The following is a 16,269-nucleotide window of genomic DNA, read 5'->3' as shown; positions in this document are numbered from 1 at the left end:
GCTTAAAAGGACATGGTAATGAAGAGTATAGATTTCTTAAGGTGGAACGTGTGGGTCTGTTCAGCGGGTGAGCTACTTAGACCAGAAGAGGTATTAGCCAATGGTATGGAAACTCTAGTATGGGTGGTAGGGAAGGCCAGTGACGAATATGGATATAGCCTTGAGGTTGGTGGCAGCAAATCTTTCCAGGAAATGGGACCATTCAGAATCCTAGAGAAGCTCTTTACAAGTGGGACTAATTTATTGTAAGTAATAAGTGGACTCAAGCCATGGAGGAGGGGGACTGCAGTAGACGTCGTAGTGTTACCCCCCAGCCCCGGTTTCCAGGTCCCCATTCAGGACAGATACCCTCACTGCCTCCCAATGCATTTTCTAATCCCTCGTAAGTACCTGGCACAGGGTTATGTGCATAAAACAGAACTTTCTCTTCCTATAAAATCAGAACAGAGTATAGCAGATGGGAGAATAGCAAAAAACACCACAGTGTGCATTTTAATATTAAATCCTATGCCACGGAGAAGAAAGAAGAGGGCCAGCGGGAATTGGAAGAGTTAGCAAAACTGAGAGCGGCCTGGGGCTTGAGGGGTGGGGAGGATCTGGGTACGTGGAACAGGGAAGGAGTGGCCACTGTGGTGGCAGGCAGGAGTACTGGGCATTTCTAGCTTTTCTCCATCAAGTCCCACTTCCTTTCCTCTTTCCTCTCTGTCCTAGACATGCTCTGACCCCACAAGCTGTTCTGGCTGCTGTACCCTTGGTTTCACTGGTAGTTTAGCCAAGATAAAGCAAGAGAAAATGTTCTGTATGGCTCTCAAGTTTCCCCAAGTCTTGCCATCTGTAGATTTGTTTGGGTCTCTTTCACAGCAGGAGAACAAGTCTCCAACCGCCCTCACCACGTATTTCTTGGCCAGCTCCTGGAGCCCCACCATGAGGCCCTGCACCACTAACATGGCCCCTTGACCACCATCAAGGTCTCTTGAAGACAGGCCCTTCGGCACAAGCGTTACTTCGGCTTTTTCTTTGCAGAGTTGATCCCCCCCCCCCCCCGGCCAAGGGGGCAGATTCCTGAGGTTTACAAAAACACAAATCCTCCAGGCCTCAAAGCAGCTCCCCAGGGCTGAAGAAAAGGGGTCACTCACAGCGCTGGGGGGAAATTTTCCTGTCTTCATAAAGACTGCTAAAGAGTGCTTGTCTCTCCCAATCCCAGATGTTTCCCCAGAAACCTTTGCAAAGAAAAAGAAAACAACAGGGCACCTGGGTGGCTCACTCGGTTAAGTGTCTGACTCTTGATTTCGGCTTGGGCCACCGTCTCAGGATCATGAGGTCGGTCCTGCGTCGGGCTCAGAGCTGAGCGTGGAACCTGCTTGGGATTCTCTCTCTCCCTCTCCTTCTGCCCCTTCCCCTGCTCAGCATGAACATGTCACATGCTCTCTTTTAGAAAAGAAACCAAGAATTGGGTCCTAGGTAGCAAATGCTTTTTGGAAGGACAAATTATTTTTGTGCTTCCCATGTGCCAGACACCTTGCTAGCTTCTTTCCATGTCAGTTTACTTGTTATAGCAACTCTATGAGGTGTGTACTGCCCACCTTCTCTACAGATGAGGAACAGAGCTTTAGCTATGTCCGATACAGCCAACATCACTGTCATCTGTCTCCAAAGCCCATCCCACCGCTGTGATGGAGACCAGTGTCCTATAGATTTTATATACCGCCGTGATGGAGACCAGTGTCCTATAGATTTTATATAAGCCCACAACAAAAGACACAAACAAATACCCATTTAGCTTCAGTTTGGTGCTTCATAGGCACTGGAATAATTTGATTACAATTATTATGCACCATTACAAGTAATTGGTGTATATTCAGTGAAGGGAAGATACAAGACCCTTCTGGGCCCACAAAAGATACAGTTGAGCTCTCCTGATATTCATGACATCATAGCCTTCTCTTATGTATATAGATGGCACTTACCTACCTTTATATGCACAAATGGCAGGTACCTAGCCTCAGGCCCACAGATGCATACAGCTCTCCTGTGTATGGTCGGTCTGTACCTATCCTCATGTGCTCTCATGGTACACAGCCACCCTTGTGCACACAGATGATACGTACTTTTCTTTTCTTTTTTTTTTTTTTTTTAAAGATTTTATTTGACAGACAGAGACTACAAGTAGGCAGAGAGAGAGGAGGAAGCAGGCTCTCCAAGGAGCAGAGAGTCCGATGTGGGGCTCGATCCCATGACCCTGCGATCATGACCTGAGCCGAAGGCAGAGGCCTTAACCCACTGAGCCACCCAGGTGCCCCCGATACGTACTTTTCTTAAGGGCACAGGTGACACCTTACTCATGGGATAAGGAAGTCCGACAAGGGGTGAAGTGCTTTATAATGGACATTCACACTACTTAGTAACTGTTCAAGTTTATACCATGTGAGATTTTTCTCTTTCATGCATTGGACCCGCTTACTAAGGTTAGGTTGTTCTAAGACAACCGTTCAGCATCATAGCCCCCTCCCTGAACTGCCATGACAGTGCATGGTGACCTGTTCCTGGCTGTTTGATAATTCCAGGGATGAACACTTGATCCAGCTGGGCATTGCGATCCCAGAGTCCTCGCCTAAGACTTTCATAACAGGGACTTAAAAAGAGAGTTGGCTTTCTTTAGTGTCCAAAACTGTGGACATTGAGGCTGTCAGTGACTAGGTGAAGAAAGTTGATGTGCAAGCAAAAGATGAAACCAACACACACACACACACACACACACAGAGAGAGAGAGAGAAAGGCAGAGACAGACATGAAGACATTTGAGCATTTTAGTTTTTGGTTCTGATATGGCCTGGGTGTTTCATGAAGAGGGGCCTAAAATCTTTGACCAAGTCCGTCTCTCTGCTAAGGCTAGTCAGGGATGGTTTGCAGTTAGTTCCAAGAAGAGAGCCCTTACCAGTGCAGAATGTCTGATGATCCCTGTCCTTTTGTGCTGATACACTGAGTAAATACCTACTGAGAGGCAGAACTGTGATACTCTCTCAATGCTCAAAATAAAGATATGGCTCAGATCTCCTGTCAGAGATGGTTAATCTGGTATATTAATTTTTCAGAAACTTTCCAAATATAAATTTATGATTAAGTACTTAAGTATTATCATAAGTACTTAAGATACATTTAAGCTACATGCATAAGTTTGCCTAGTAAACTTCTATTGATCTGGCTTTCTAAACAAGAGATTTGAAATTACCAAATTTTTCCTAACCCTATGGAAGCCAATTATATAGTGACTAAGGAAACTATTCTGAAAAACACCTCTTGGGATACACTACAGGGTCGACATGAACACCTTCACTGTTCTGTGTATTTCAGGGCCTGAATCATCAAAGCAACATGAGGCACAGCTTGACCTTGAAGTGCATTTTAGTCTCCCATAATTCTATGATATATTCTTAATATATCATTCTATGATATATTCTTATATCATAATTCTATGATATAACTTGTTTAAAACTCATGTATCAGCATCATGGCAACAACAACTACTACTTCTGAGCTCTTGCCATGTAGTAGGCAGGTATCTTTCTGGGAGCCAAATACATATTAACTCCTTTAACCACCACAGCAATCCTTTTGGGTAGATATGGTCATTTAATCCCTATTCGCAGATGACCGAGAGGTAACATAATTTGCCCAAGGTCACACAACCATTAGGAGGTTAAGCTGTGGAGAGGACAGCCTGATACTAGAAACCACACCTCTTAGGTAACTAAGATAATCTTAGCAGGTCTCAGGTTAAGTAGCATAATCTAACAAGACATCCTACTTCTCAAGTCCTTAGAGGGGATTTTGATGTTGTATTTCTTTATAAGCTCTTTGGATTTGTGAATATGGATCAGGTATCAGGGAGGCAGACATCTATGCAGGAAATCTTTTATTATGAGGGCTAGAGACCCTGTGACTCAAAACAGAGCAACATGGTGGATCTCCTCAACCCAAAGATGGCCTCTGCCATTCTCTCCTTGTTTCCTTATGGTGAGAGCAAAGTTTTCCAAGGTTTCCCATCTCTCTTGGGGTGAAAGTCAGAACCCTTCTTGGGCCACAGGCCTTGTCAATCTCACCAGTCTCCACTGGGACACTCTGCCCTGATTCTCTGGCCTTACATTTCTCCCATCATAAAACCTTTAGGTAAGACGTTTCCTCCGACTGGTACCTACCTCCACTTTATCTGTGGCACTCAGGCAAATCCTAACTCATCTGTTAGGCCTTCCCTGAACCACAGACCACATCTGGTTCCCTTCTTACAATCTCACAGCATCTTGTACTTCTTTCTTATATTTATGAAAGTGGTAACAGAAAAATTGTGTAATTACTGAGTATCTGTCTCCCTGGCCCTGGGGGCAAGCTTCAGGTAGGTAGGGGTTGTGTTTGTCTTGTTCATTGCTGGATCCCCAGCACTTAGCCCACAGCTTAGCAGGTAGTTAGCCCCTAATTAATATTTGTAAACTAAGTAGAAGAATTACCAGCTGCCAGCTGAAGAGGAAAGACTCGAGTCTCCTTGGCATGGACCAGACCTGTCCAGACAAAGAGAATGCTAGAGCAGCTTAGCGAGTGGTCAGCAAGCCAGAGGATAAACAAGTATACCTATAATTTTTTTCTTCTATACAACTTTTAAGTGATTGGCAAGTGGCAAGGGCAAAATTATGATTTTGTGAGCAATAAAATACAATCCAGTTTTAACAGTGCTAAAATCTTGATCAAAGAAATTTCAAATCAGAACGCTGGGGGGCCAAAGTAAAAGAAACATAGTGGTTTTGATGGTATTATGTCTTGCTACCAAGTATGTTTCTATGGTTATAGGTGTTCGCCTTTAGTGGCAGCTCTGTCAATTTCATGTTTTATCTTTAGTTTTTGCAAAGTTTTTTTTCTTTTTTTTTTTTTTTAAATCATCTCTTTACTGATTCCTCGAAACAATCTTAATGCGGAGAACCGGTGCCATGGCCTGGGCGATGAAGAAATGTTTCCTCTTTCAAAGACTATTTTTTGGACGATAAGAATTGCCAAAGAGGAAGCAATCAAACCTATCGCGCTGGCGCTGTCCTCCACCCAGCGCGCTTCCTGGTTTTAGACGCTTTCAGATCCTCGTGCTAAGTGTCATTGGACCCATAAAACTGGACTGCCATGCGTTTTTTGTTGTTTTTTGTTTTGTTTTGTTTTTTGCTTGAGATCCCATCTCTCAGTCTGTTCACCTGGAAGATACCACACGGAAATCCGTCGCGCAAATCCAATTCCTTTCCCGGTGGCAATAAACCAGTTTGCAGAATTCACCAATGGGACATCAGTCCTAAGCCGACGCTGGGAAAATGTGGCTCCACTTGTTTTCCCGCAAGCCTGCGGCCCCCTTCGCGGCCTGAGGTCCTTCACTTCCCTCCAGGCTCCGCCGGGTGCCCCGCAGTCCCGGGAGGCGCGTCTTGTGGGCCGCTCCCGGGGACGGTCGCTGCGAGGGACGCCCAGGGGGCCTCCCCGAGGACGCGGCAAAACACAGACGGACTTCGGGGATTCAAAAAACCACCGCAGGAAGTTGGGCCTCCCAAAGACAGGTGCTGCGTTCGCAAGGCTTCAGCTCCCCAACGCCTCCAGCTCTCACCCGGCCCTCCTCGCCGCCGGTCGCCCACAGCTTGGGTCCGCCGCCCCGCGCGAACCGCGGAGGATGCGGGCGGCGCCAGGAGCAGCCGCCAACTCCCGCCACACCCGTCCGCCCCGCCGCGCCTTGCCGCGCCGTGGCCAACGCCTCCGCCACGTGCCCGCCTCCCGCAGCCAGGCCGCTCGCGATTGGCTGGCGGCGCCGCCCGTCGCGAGGGGCGGGAGCGTCGCCCGCAGGCCGGCGCTCCAATTGGTCGTGGCGGCGGCGGCGGCGGCGGCGGCGGCGGCGGCGCGCGCGACCCCAGCGAGGAGGGGAAGCCGGTGGCAGCGGCGGCGGCGGAACGGGCGGAGGCTGCCGGTTTCGTAACCGTCGCTCCACCTCGGTGACTCGCGGGCTGCGAGGCCTGGGTTCGTCGGGCCGCGCCGCGCGGGGCCGTTCGGAGTGGAGGCCGCCTGGGGGCGGGCGGGCTGGAGGCGCAGGTAAGGAGGCCGCGGGCGGGCGGGCTGAGGGAAGAGGAGGAGGCCGCGGCGGAGCCGGCCGCTCGCTTAGGTGCCGGCCGGGCCTGAGGCGGCCGGCTGGCCGGGAAGGCCCCGCGCGGCCCGCGGCGCGGGCGGCGGCCCCGCGCGGCGTCTGATGCAACCTGCCGGCAACACCCGGCGGGGCCGCTGAGCTCATCCCTGGCCGCGGCCCAGCGCCGCGGCGCCACCCACCGACCCCCGCGCTCCCCCCCCCGGGAGCCCCTCGCCGCCGGCCCGCGACGGGACGGGACGGGACGGGGTGGGGTGGGGCGGGGCGGGGGACGAGGTGTGCCCCCTCTGGAACCCGGCGTCTGTTGGAGCAACGGGCCGTGGTGACAGGCCCGGCGCGTTATTGGCCCCCGGGGATACGGGGTGTTCCCCAGAGCAGCGGGAGGTGGACCGTCCCTCACTGTAGTGGCACATCGGGTCTTGCCCGCCCCTCCAAGACCGCTCGGGGCGGGCCGGCGACCCTTCGGTTCCGAAGTTCGTAGAGCGTCCAAGTGGGCAAGGAGAGCAGTTCATGGTGAAGTCCGTGACTTTCCAGAACTAATCCCGCGCTCGCTTGAGGAGCTGTAATGCGAATGTCCTGCACTTCACTGCCCAACGAGGTTAGACGAACGTGCGGCCAGTGGACCGGGAAAAGAGACGGGCCAGAAGCGAGGCGCTTCGTGAGCCGGTCGCAGAGAACACAGGCTAGAAGACCGCTAGCAGAGGTGTCCAGGTGAAGAGGATGGAAGTGCATGTTTGAGGGGGAAGGGTCTTCGGTCCTCCCGCGGGAGCTTGTATGTTTTTAATCCTTCGTTCCGTTGGCCTTGTGTTTGAGACTTGTGTTGTGATCGGGCACCTTAGGACGTGTCGGTTTCAGAAGGGTTTTCAGGTGAGTGGGTTACACCAAAAATTGGTAGTTTTCTCCCCGAGCCTATACTCCGCGAATCCTTACGTGAAAGAGTTTGCCCTTAAATTCAGATAGGATAACGCGACTCCCAGATAAATTTTGGAAAGAAAATACTGTAAGGGCTCGCTCTACTAAGGAATTCTGCATCTTAAAAGTTCCTGATCCTGGAAAGTTTAAAAATCTGGTCAGCGATTACCACTTGATCAATATTGGGGAAGAGCTGTTCTTAAAGCGGATTCTCTGTTTCTGAAAAAGCTTCCTATAAATAAGGCTGAGTAATTACACGATGCCAGTGAGCTGAAGGATTTTTCGATTTCTTGATTCCTGCTTCTGGTGGGTGCACTCGTCTGATTCAGTCGTTTTTAATACCTGCTTGAAAAACAGGAGGAAACACGATTTCATATTTTCAAAGTATCCGTTAAATTCTCCAGAGCACATCATGACCGTCAGCAGTTGTCTAATTTTGGAGAGGTGGTTTCACCTGTAGGGATTTAAACAGCACCTGGTGAGTCCCTGGTGAAGACAAATAGGACCTCAGGGGATTGAATTTGGTCTTTTGGTCTAGGATTGCCTCACCTGATCACAGTAATGGTAAACGTGGGTAGCTGCAGTTCTGGGTCTGTTGTATATTCTTGTGAGCGAGTGTTTCCACGGGGTTCTTGTAGGTTCATTGGTCTCCTACCTTTCTGGCTTTCCAGCCCTATGGGTTAAAGGATTTTTTTTTTTTTAAAGATGTTATTTATTTATTTGACAGAGGGAAATCACAAGTAGGCAGAGAGGCAGGCAGAGAGAGAGGAAGGGAAGCAGGCCCCCTGCTGAGCAGAGAGCCTGATGTGGGACTCGATCCCAGGACCCTGGAATCATGACCTGAACCGAAGGCAGCAGCTTAACCCACTGAGCCACCCAGGCGTCCCAAGAATTTTTTTATTTGAGTAAAATTTCCTGTTAGAGGTATATTTATAAACACTGTGTGTACTGGTTTTTTTTGTATGTTGTAAATCCTACCAAAAGTAGATTAAAAAGATGATGTTAAAAAAGACAAATGAACGTACATTTTCTCCATACTCTAGTGGATCATTCATGTACTTCCTGAAGGGATGTACCCTCCTTCATGGAGCCCGGTGTTGGGTCATAAAGCAAGCAGTGGCAGCTAAATAGAAATCCTGCTCATTTGGGTATGTATTGACTTTGCTTACCTTGACATCCCATTAAGTACAGAGTTGTCAGACCTTGGCAACATGTACCTAAGAACTTGAGGTTATTCATTGGAACACATAACTGGCAAAATAGAAAATAAAGGTTCTTAAATGAAGCAAAGACCAGACAAGAAATGTTCATTGTGTAGACCGGGCACTCGAAGTAGCAAGTGGACTTGTATTCTTATTTTCCTGTCCACCTTTAAGAAAAACCGAGAACTTAGGGTAGGAAGACTACGATCTTACTAACACTCTTGATTTAATTGTGGTTGTTTTAAGAGATTTCAGTGCTGGAGAATCTCATTTTTATATAGGACATTTATAAAAATAAATGTTTTCTCTTCACCTCTGAGCCAGTATTGGACAGGTATTTCTCCAGCACCCACCACTCTGTGGCTGGCCCTCCACTAGGTGCTGGGCATATGGATATGAAGACAGAGTCCTGCCTCTAGCTTGGTCTGCAGGGAGCCACACTATAGAGCTGACACTGACAGAGAAACTAGGGGAACAGATTGGACAGCCACACAAAGAAAAAAGAAAGCGTGACCATTTAGGGATCGGTAGTTGTTCGGTATTACCACGGTGTGAAGAAGCATAAGGAGCAAGGGCTGGGCGGGGAGTGAATACCTTCAATTTGATGCTGGACCCCGGGGCAGGTCTGAGTGCTCAGTTGCTCTGGAGACCATGGTTGGAGGGTGCACTGCTAAACCAGAGGGGATGAGTGCCCCTGGGAGATGATGTCAGCCTGAGGTAATTCTGTGGTGTTAGGACAGAGAGGGATGGTGCTTGGAAGTTCTTTTGGAAGGTGGATGGGTAGAATTGTCAGATACCGATGATTGTACAGATTGGGAGTAAGGGAGAAACATCTGTGAATATTTTGGAGTATAGATGCTCATGAGGAAATTTTGAGTTGAGAATTTATTTTGGGGAGCATGGGGAGGAATATCTGGTTGTCCATAACATCAAAAAAGAAATGACAGGAGGATTAAGGAAAGTCTTGACAAGTTTGCTTTCCTAAATGAAACGTGAGAGAAATTTGTTTTACTCATTCTAACCTTTCTGAGTTTTCAGTGTGTTACTGATTTGAATAAACATTACTTGAATTAAGAAATCTGAATTTTAAAAAAATTTGCCCAGTGGACCGTCTTTCTAAAGATCCATTGTTAATCTGCAGCATTGGCTCTCAAACCTCAGTGTCAACGGAATTGTGTGGAGGGCCCTTTAAAACAAGATTGCTCAGCCCTATTCCTAGAGCTCTGGATTCTTATGTGGGAGTTAGGGGGGCAGCCTGAGAATCTGCATTTCTTTTTGTTGTTGTTGGTTTTTTTTTTTTTTTGAGAATCTGCATTTCTGACAAATTCCCAAATGCTGCTGCTGCTGGTCCAGGGACCACACTTTGAGAACTACTGATCTTCAGTTTGTCTTCTGCTCCCTGCTTGAATGATTCACATGCTAGGAAACGAGGCACCACCCTACTTCCTGTAGAATGAACTTTGGAATAGTGTTTGTCCACAAAGGAGCCAGACTTTTGTTTATGATTGAATATCCAGATTTGAAATAAACTCATTTTTTTCCCCCATTGTAGTTGCTCAGTAAATGTTTGTGGAAGGAACAAAAGCATAAGTGATAGTGGAAACTGTGAAATGTGTAACTTTGAAGGTAGTTATTTGGCTTGTGTAAAAACAGAATTGATAATCTGGAGTTAACTTTCTTGGATCACTTGGCCCTTTGATCCCCTTTACTTGGTTTACTTTCCTTAATGGATATTTTTCACTTAAAACTTATTTTGTTGGCTTTGGTTGAGGAACTTAAAAAAAAATCATTTTTGAGTTCTTTTTATTGTTTCCAAGTTTCCTTGCTTATATTATTACCAGTTTGATAGTTACTCTTTGTTTTTCAAGCAAAGGGCACATTTTCAAAGCCCCCCTCTCTCCCTCACACCTGCTATGTTCAGCCTAGTTCCCTAGCAAGAGGAGTCAGGCTGAGGTAAAATAGCTCTTCCCCATTCCTGTATCTTTGGGTACAAAAATGGGCATGAATATCACTGAATTTGGAGCCTGTATTAAAAGCTTTTAGTGACTTGGGAATAAAAAGCAGGGCATAAAGGCTCTTTTATAGTGACTGAAGTTCATGGCATATTTTCAGAGGCAGAAGACATCTTAACATTCTCTGTTCCGCATTTGCAGTTGGGGCAATTGAGGCCCAAAGAGGGGAATGATAGGTCCAGAGCAAAACTGTGGGAGCCAGAGCCAAAACAAAAATTGACCTGGTTCCTGCTCTGTGTTTTTTGGATCATTGTTATCTTTGAGCTGTCTGTAGAGATTAGCTTTATTTTTATTTACTTATTTATTTTTTAAAAAGATTTTATTTATTTGACAGACAGAGATCACAAGTAGGCAGAAAGGCAGGCAGAGAGAGAGAGAGAGAGGAGGAAGCAGGCTCCCTGCTGAGCAGAGAGCCCGATGCGGGACTCGATCCCAGGACCCTGAGATCATGACCTGAGCTGAAGGCAGAGGCTTTAACCCACTGAGCCACCCAGGTGCCCCTAGAGATTAGCTTTAAAGATTAAAAACATAATTGGTGTATGAAAAATAAAAAAGTTAAATAAGATGACCATGATCATGATAGTTGAGACAATCCCAGGAGAAGTATTAAAGAAGTTTTAAAAGTCACCTAAAATTCTTATGTTCACTTTACACCAAATAAATAAGCAATAATGTAGATGGCCACTAACAGTGGTAAGGTGGCCCAGATTAATACTGAATTGCCACTGTTCAACTGGAAGGAAAAATAGGCAACATCATAAATTATCCAGGAAAATTGTGAAATGTTTATTTTTATTTATTTATTTATTTGACAGACCGAGATCACAAGTAGGCAGAGAGAGAGGAGGAAGCAGGTTCCCTGCTGAGCAGAGAGCCCGATGCGGGGCTCTATCCCAGGACCCTGAGATCATGACCTGAGCCGAAGGCAGTGGCTTTAACCCACTGAGCTACCCAGGCGCCCCTGAAATGTCTATTATTGAAGATAGACTTGGAGTAGATATCCATCTGTGGTTTGGAAGGAAGCTATCTCTTTTGCCTTAGTTTGGAGTGAGAACAGGTGACCCACTAACTCAGGGCTGCATGCGTGGCTTTGAAAACAATTGAAAAGAATGATAATATGGACTTTAAAAGGAAAGATTTTTAAAAGCAGACCAGTGAAGATTGTTTATACAAGAAGCGCCTGGCTAAAGGTTTGGGTGAAGCTACTGGTGTTTACTAACTGAGCTTTTCCTAAGAACTGTGAGATGTACTCATTTGAGGCATTTCATAATTCCGGCTCCAGGTTTTTTCCACTGATGTAGGTTTCGCAGTTTTGTGAAAAGAGAGCAGGATAGTTCTATGGTTCGTAACACTGCTGTCTAAATTTCCAAGAGTCCTGATTTCTTGGTAGGCATGGCTCATCTGCTGAGTCAGTTTGTCTTGAAGTGGCCTCATGATCCTGTATGGGCTCGTGTAGGTCTGCTTTTGACACATCTTGAGTCTGTTGTAGTGACCTAGTTGGATTGATGGTGATCCAAGTATGACTAGTCTCTGAAACTGTGGCTTCATTCCTAGGAGCAGCAGCACAGGAACCTGGGAGAGTTGGTGTTCCCTCCGCTGTGTCTGCTGTGTTCAGTGGGTGCCGGCTCAGGCTCTCTGCCGAGCTTCAGCCCCATACTTGATCTCCTTGGGGTGCATCATTAGGGCTTTTAGAAGCAGCATGGTGGGATGGGGCAGCACACTGGAGGTCCCAGAGCTTCTGGATCTCTGAACCAAGAAGCTAACTTGGGAAATCGGTGTAAACTACGATCTGTGAGGTCATTAAAAATGAAACAAAAAACCAAGACCCCTCCCACCCTCCCCAGCAAAAAAAAAGTCTTTTCGTAATACTCCATAAAGATGTACCCCGGGAGAAAAGTCAAGTTCTTGGTGACTCAGTCTCTGCATATTGGTGTCAGAGCATGCAGTCATCCTGGCAGGTTGTGGAGGTCGGGCACAGTGCCGTGGGATTCTGTTTTGATGTGAGCCAATAATTGAAACTTTGTCCCCCTTTCTTTGCAGGTGTCTCTTCTATCCTAATTGAACTCAGGTTTTCTGTGTTTTACCTAAACATCTCAAATTTCTCTCTGGCAGATTGCCAAGTGCTATTAGTTCATCTGTGCTACCTAATTAGTGGTATTCTTTTGTTTTCCTTCCATTTTTGATAATAATCACAGATGGGCAGTACCCTCGGGGATTCAGGTGGGCTGAATTTGGCCTTCTGGTGCTCCTGTACTAACTTACCTTTCTAAATTAAATGATTTAGATTTCTGAAACATTGGAACAGTTGGCAGTTTCTGTATACTTTTCTCAGCATAATCAATTAATGTTGGCCTACTGTTAGGTACATGCAAGTTTAATCTCATTTGATCTTGTCATTTCAAACATTTTAATGCAATTTATTTTTTAACTAGGTACATGTGAAGATTTCTTGGCAGCTTAGTGTGGAAACCATTGATCACTTTGCTCTCATTTCTGCCTGTTGTGTCCACAAGAGAGCGAGCCCAAATGAGCAAGATAGCCCAGCAGAACAGCTCTCCGGGGATAAGTGTTATTCACACTCAGGCTCATGCCAGCGGCTTACAGCAGGTTCCTCAGCTGGTGCCTGCTGGCCCGGGGGGAGGAGGCAAAGCCGTGCCTCCAAGCAAGCAAAGCAAAAAGAGTTCGCCCATGGATCGCAACAGCGATGAGTATCGTCAGCGCAGAGAGAGGAACAACATGGCTGTGAAAAAGAGCCGGTTGAAAAGCAAGCAGAAAGCACAGGATACACTGCAGAGAGTGAATCAGCTCAAAGAAGAGAATGAACGGTTGGAAGCAAAAATTAAATTGCTGACTAAGGAATTAAGCGTACTGAAAGATTTGTTTCTTGAGCACGCACACAACCTTGCAGATAACGTGCAACCCACTAGCACTGAAAATACAACAGCTTCCGATAATGCAGGCCAGTAGACCTCACCTCTTCGAAACTTCACGACTCGTGGCTTGAACGTTAAAGGTGTGACTGCCTACACCATTCATATCAATGGCCGAACACTGTCTCGTTCCATTATTCAAAGATCCACTGAAGGTTGTTTCCAGGATCAGCACTGAAGGGTTGATTAGCTTAAAAATGTTAGCCATGTAATTTGAATTATCTAGTTTTAAATGATAGGGATTTTTTTGTGTGGAGAAAACACATTTTTAAGGTATATGGTAAAAAAACAAACAAAAAACGCACCCCTGGACCTTGATGTTCTTAATAAATGCTCACTTCCCAAGAAATGCTTCTTTTGTAGGTTGATAGAAGGAAGGGGGAACTGGCAGGTCCTGCAGAAGGGTCTTGGTTTTATTGGAGATGATTAATTAGACTAAGGAAAGTTGAATGCCATCTATGTTGATTGTTTTGTGATTTGTTTTTCTAAATGATGTATTAAAAATCCTTAGGGCTATAGAAATCAATCACTTTGTAATTTGGAGTGATTTAATGTATAACATAAACCTTGTTTTAGCCTAATTAGTACTCTTTTCCCCCAACAAGTGTAAGTTTTTGAGTATTGGTGCCAGGTTAAGTAAATTCCGTTGCGTTTTAAAGGCAGCATTCAGCCAGTTGGCTTAAAAATACAAATAATTAGGCAAATAGGTTTCTTAAAAATAACAGTAAAGCATATTAGAATTATCCTTTTGGGATACCTTTGGGTTATTGGATCGGCATTATTTTATTTTCTAACAAGAAAAAACCCCCAAGAGTTGTATATCGTAATTTTTATTTCGTAGATGGTGGTCAAATAAGTAAATATTTTTAAAATACCATTTTGAGAGTCAAGTTAGTAAACAAATGCCTTAACAGTTTACAGATTGAGATTTAGGTAGTTTCTCCTGTGTCTAAATATCTGAAATGGGGCCATGATTTTTAAAGGCATAAATTTCTTGTGAAGGATCATTTGGCATTTGATCCTAACCAAGTGATTATTAGAAAAATATGTCATCAACTCTATGCCGTCTCCCAAAATAGTAGTCTAAGAAAACTTGAAAGTGTAAGGTTTAACCTTTAATTTATTTCACTTAAATACATCTTTTTATATTGTTTTTGTGATGTTTCTTTTTCTAGTTAGTGGGCTCTTGTAGACTTTTTGTACCACTGCTTCTGTTTGTTCATTTGTATGCTTTTGTGTCCCATAAATTATTTTAGAAAGAAAATGCTGGTAAAACTCAGGATATTGACATTTTTGTTGAGACTAAAAAATGGCCGTCGCTGAAGTCTGGGATGCGCAGGTCTGGTTTATGTCAGTGTCGGTGGTTTTGATTGTCTTTGTTGATTTCTTTCTTTTCTTTTCTTTTTCTTTCTTTTTTTTTTTTTAAAAGCACAATCCTAGCTCAGATTTGTTGACTTTTGTGTATTACTGTGTGTATGTGTCTGGGCTGGTGACAAGAGACAAGAGTCACATCTGATTAAAAAGTTTGTGTTACCAGGTATCTTATTTGGACATGGTCACTTCATTTTTGGCCATATTGTTTCTTACTAGGACCTAGAAGTTGTCCCCTTGGGTTGGTGCAAGACTGCTGTCTTTGCTCTTCTGGGCCAGTGGAAATACCATTGTGACCTGCAACTCAGTAAAGCCATTATTAAGGCCATGAGCCTCTTCCACATGTGACTGGAACCCAGTGTTGTTCATGAGAGCCACTGTCCCGGGAGGGTTAGCTCCCCGGAGGGCCAGAAGACAGGATTGAGGTTTCTGTTAGGGTCCAACACCAGTTTACTCTGGCTGGAGTATCAGTCTGCTTCTCAGTCGATAGATGTTTTGACTAGGAGGTAACCCACAGAATCCTACTGAATCTTTAATAGCCGACTGATATTATATAATTAACCTAAGTAGAGGTGCAGTTAGGCCACTTGAATCTTTAAGTACCTGTAAAGGTATTAACAGACATTGTTACCTCTTGTTTATTTAAAAAAAAAAAAAAGTCTTTCAGAAATTGATGTCCCTGTGGAATTTATGGTTACCAATTATACGAATTGACTTACCCATCTTGGAAAAGGAGCATTAGGGAAATCATCAGTGGTGTGCACTCGAAATTTCAAATCCGAACAGATTGAAACTTTAGGAAAAACTGATTCAGGCTTTCCTGTTACCTATGCAAACCAGAACTTTAGCACAAGCCATCATGTATGCATAGAACAAAAATGTTAACCATTGTCTTACTGAAGTGTTTGGGAATGAAAGTTTGCAGTTTGATAGATTTCTCAGTATCAAATTGAGGGAAACCAAGTATGGGGAATGGGTAGATTTAGAGCTTTGGGAATTAGAAGTTGACTTTTGTAACTTCTGTAGGTTACATGTGAACCTTTAGGATTTGATCTGCCTTTGCTGGCAGGTCCCTTGATTTAGGAATTAGGCTTTAGTGTAAATGTCTAACTGCATCTGCGTCATCCGAGATGGGTGCTTTCTGGGTGGTATTGGCAGCAGGAGGTGAGATCAGAGCAACTCTTCCACTGTCTGGCCCCTTGCAGTGACTGGAATGTGAGCTAGGATACTTTGGACATTCTTACCAAGACGTAGTAAGATAGCAATTTTTTATGACCAGGTGTTTGAAATTTAGGTCACGAGTGTGAAATCCTGAAATTTACATAAAAAAGTAGTATGTGCAGTTTAATATTTGGTATTAAATCAGCTTTTGATGTTTCTCAGTCCCCATTAGAGGGCTTGAAACTTTGTACCCGAACAGCCCAGTTAGCACTCAGAGTGCTTTTCGATGCCTTAGAATAGGAAGCAATTTTCTGTTTGACAGAAGGTAGGGAGGAGAAAGTCCATTCTATAGCTGTTAGAGTTGCCTCTCAGGTAAAAGTCCTTTACCTTGTTCTTTGTGTTCCTGGCCTTCCTCAGTTTGTGAGATTACTCTATTTTTTTAAATATAAATTTTATTTCTTTTAATGAATTTGAAATAAAAAAACTTTGGAATAATGACTGTATTTTCTTGTGGGTTTCTTTCTGTTCAT

General features: G+C 45.0%; 1 protein-coding gene across 3 annotated transcripts; it reads left to right on the top strand.

The window, feature by feature from the left end:
- Positions 1-5,905: 5,905 nt before the first annotated feature.
- CEBPG (CCAAT enhancer binding protein gamma) lies at positions 5,906-16,242 on the top strand. Of its 3 annotated transcripts, none has more exons than XM_059381983.1 (2): positions 5,906-6,102; positions 12,710-16,242. In XM_059381983.1, exon 2 carries the CDS (start codon positions 12,804-12,806, stop codon positions 13,242-13,244), a length of 441 nt encoding a protein of 146 aa, XP_059237966.1. In that variant the 5' UTR covers positions 5,906-6,102; positions 12,710-12,803; the 3' UTR covers positions 13,245-16,242. The 3 variants fall into 3 exon arrangements, with proteins under 3 accessions (XP_059237966.1, XP_059237969.1, XP_059237967.1); XM_059381986.1 differs by lacking the exon at positions 5,906-6,102 and adding an exon at positions 6,447-6,862; XM_059381984.1 differs by lacking the exon at positions 5,906-6,102 and adding an exon at positions 6,898-7,018.
- Positions 16,243-16,269: the final 27 nt, after the last annotated feature.

The sequence above is a fragment of the Mustela nigripes genome, chromosome 17, assembly GCF_022355385.1.
Source record: "Mustela nigripes isolate SB6536 chromosome 17, MUSNIG.SB6536, whole genome shotgun sequence".
Lineage (NCBI taxonomy): Eukaryota > Metazoa > Chordata > Mammalia > Carnivora > Mustelidae > Mustela > Mustela nigripes.
Note: the sequence above shows the minus strand (reverse complement) of the source record. Positions and strands in the feature narration are given on the sequence as shown.

Bases quoted from the DNA above. Each gene is read 5' to 3' on its own strand.
- CEBPG (XM_059381983.1), top strand. From the start codon at position 12,804: ATGAGCAAGATAGCCCAGCAGAACAGCTCTCCGGGGATAAGTGTTATT.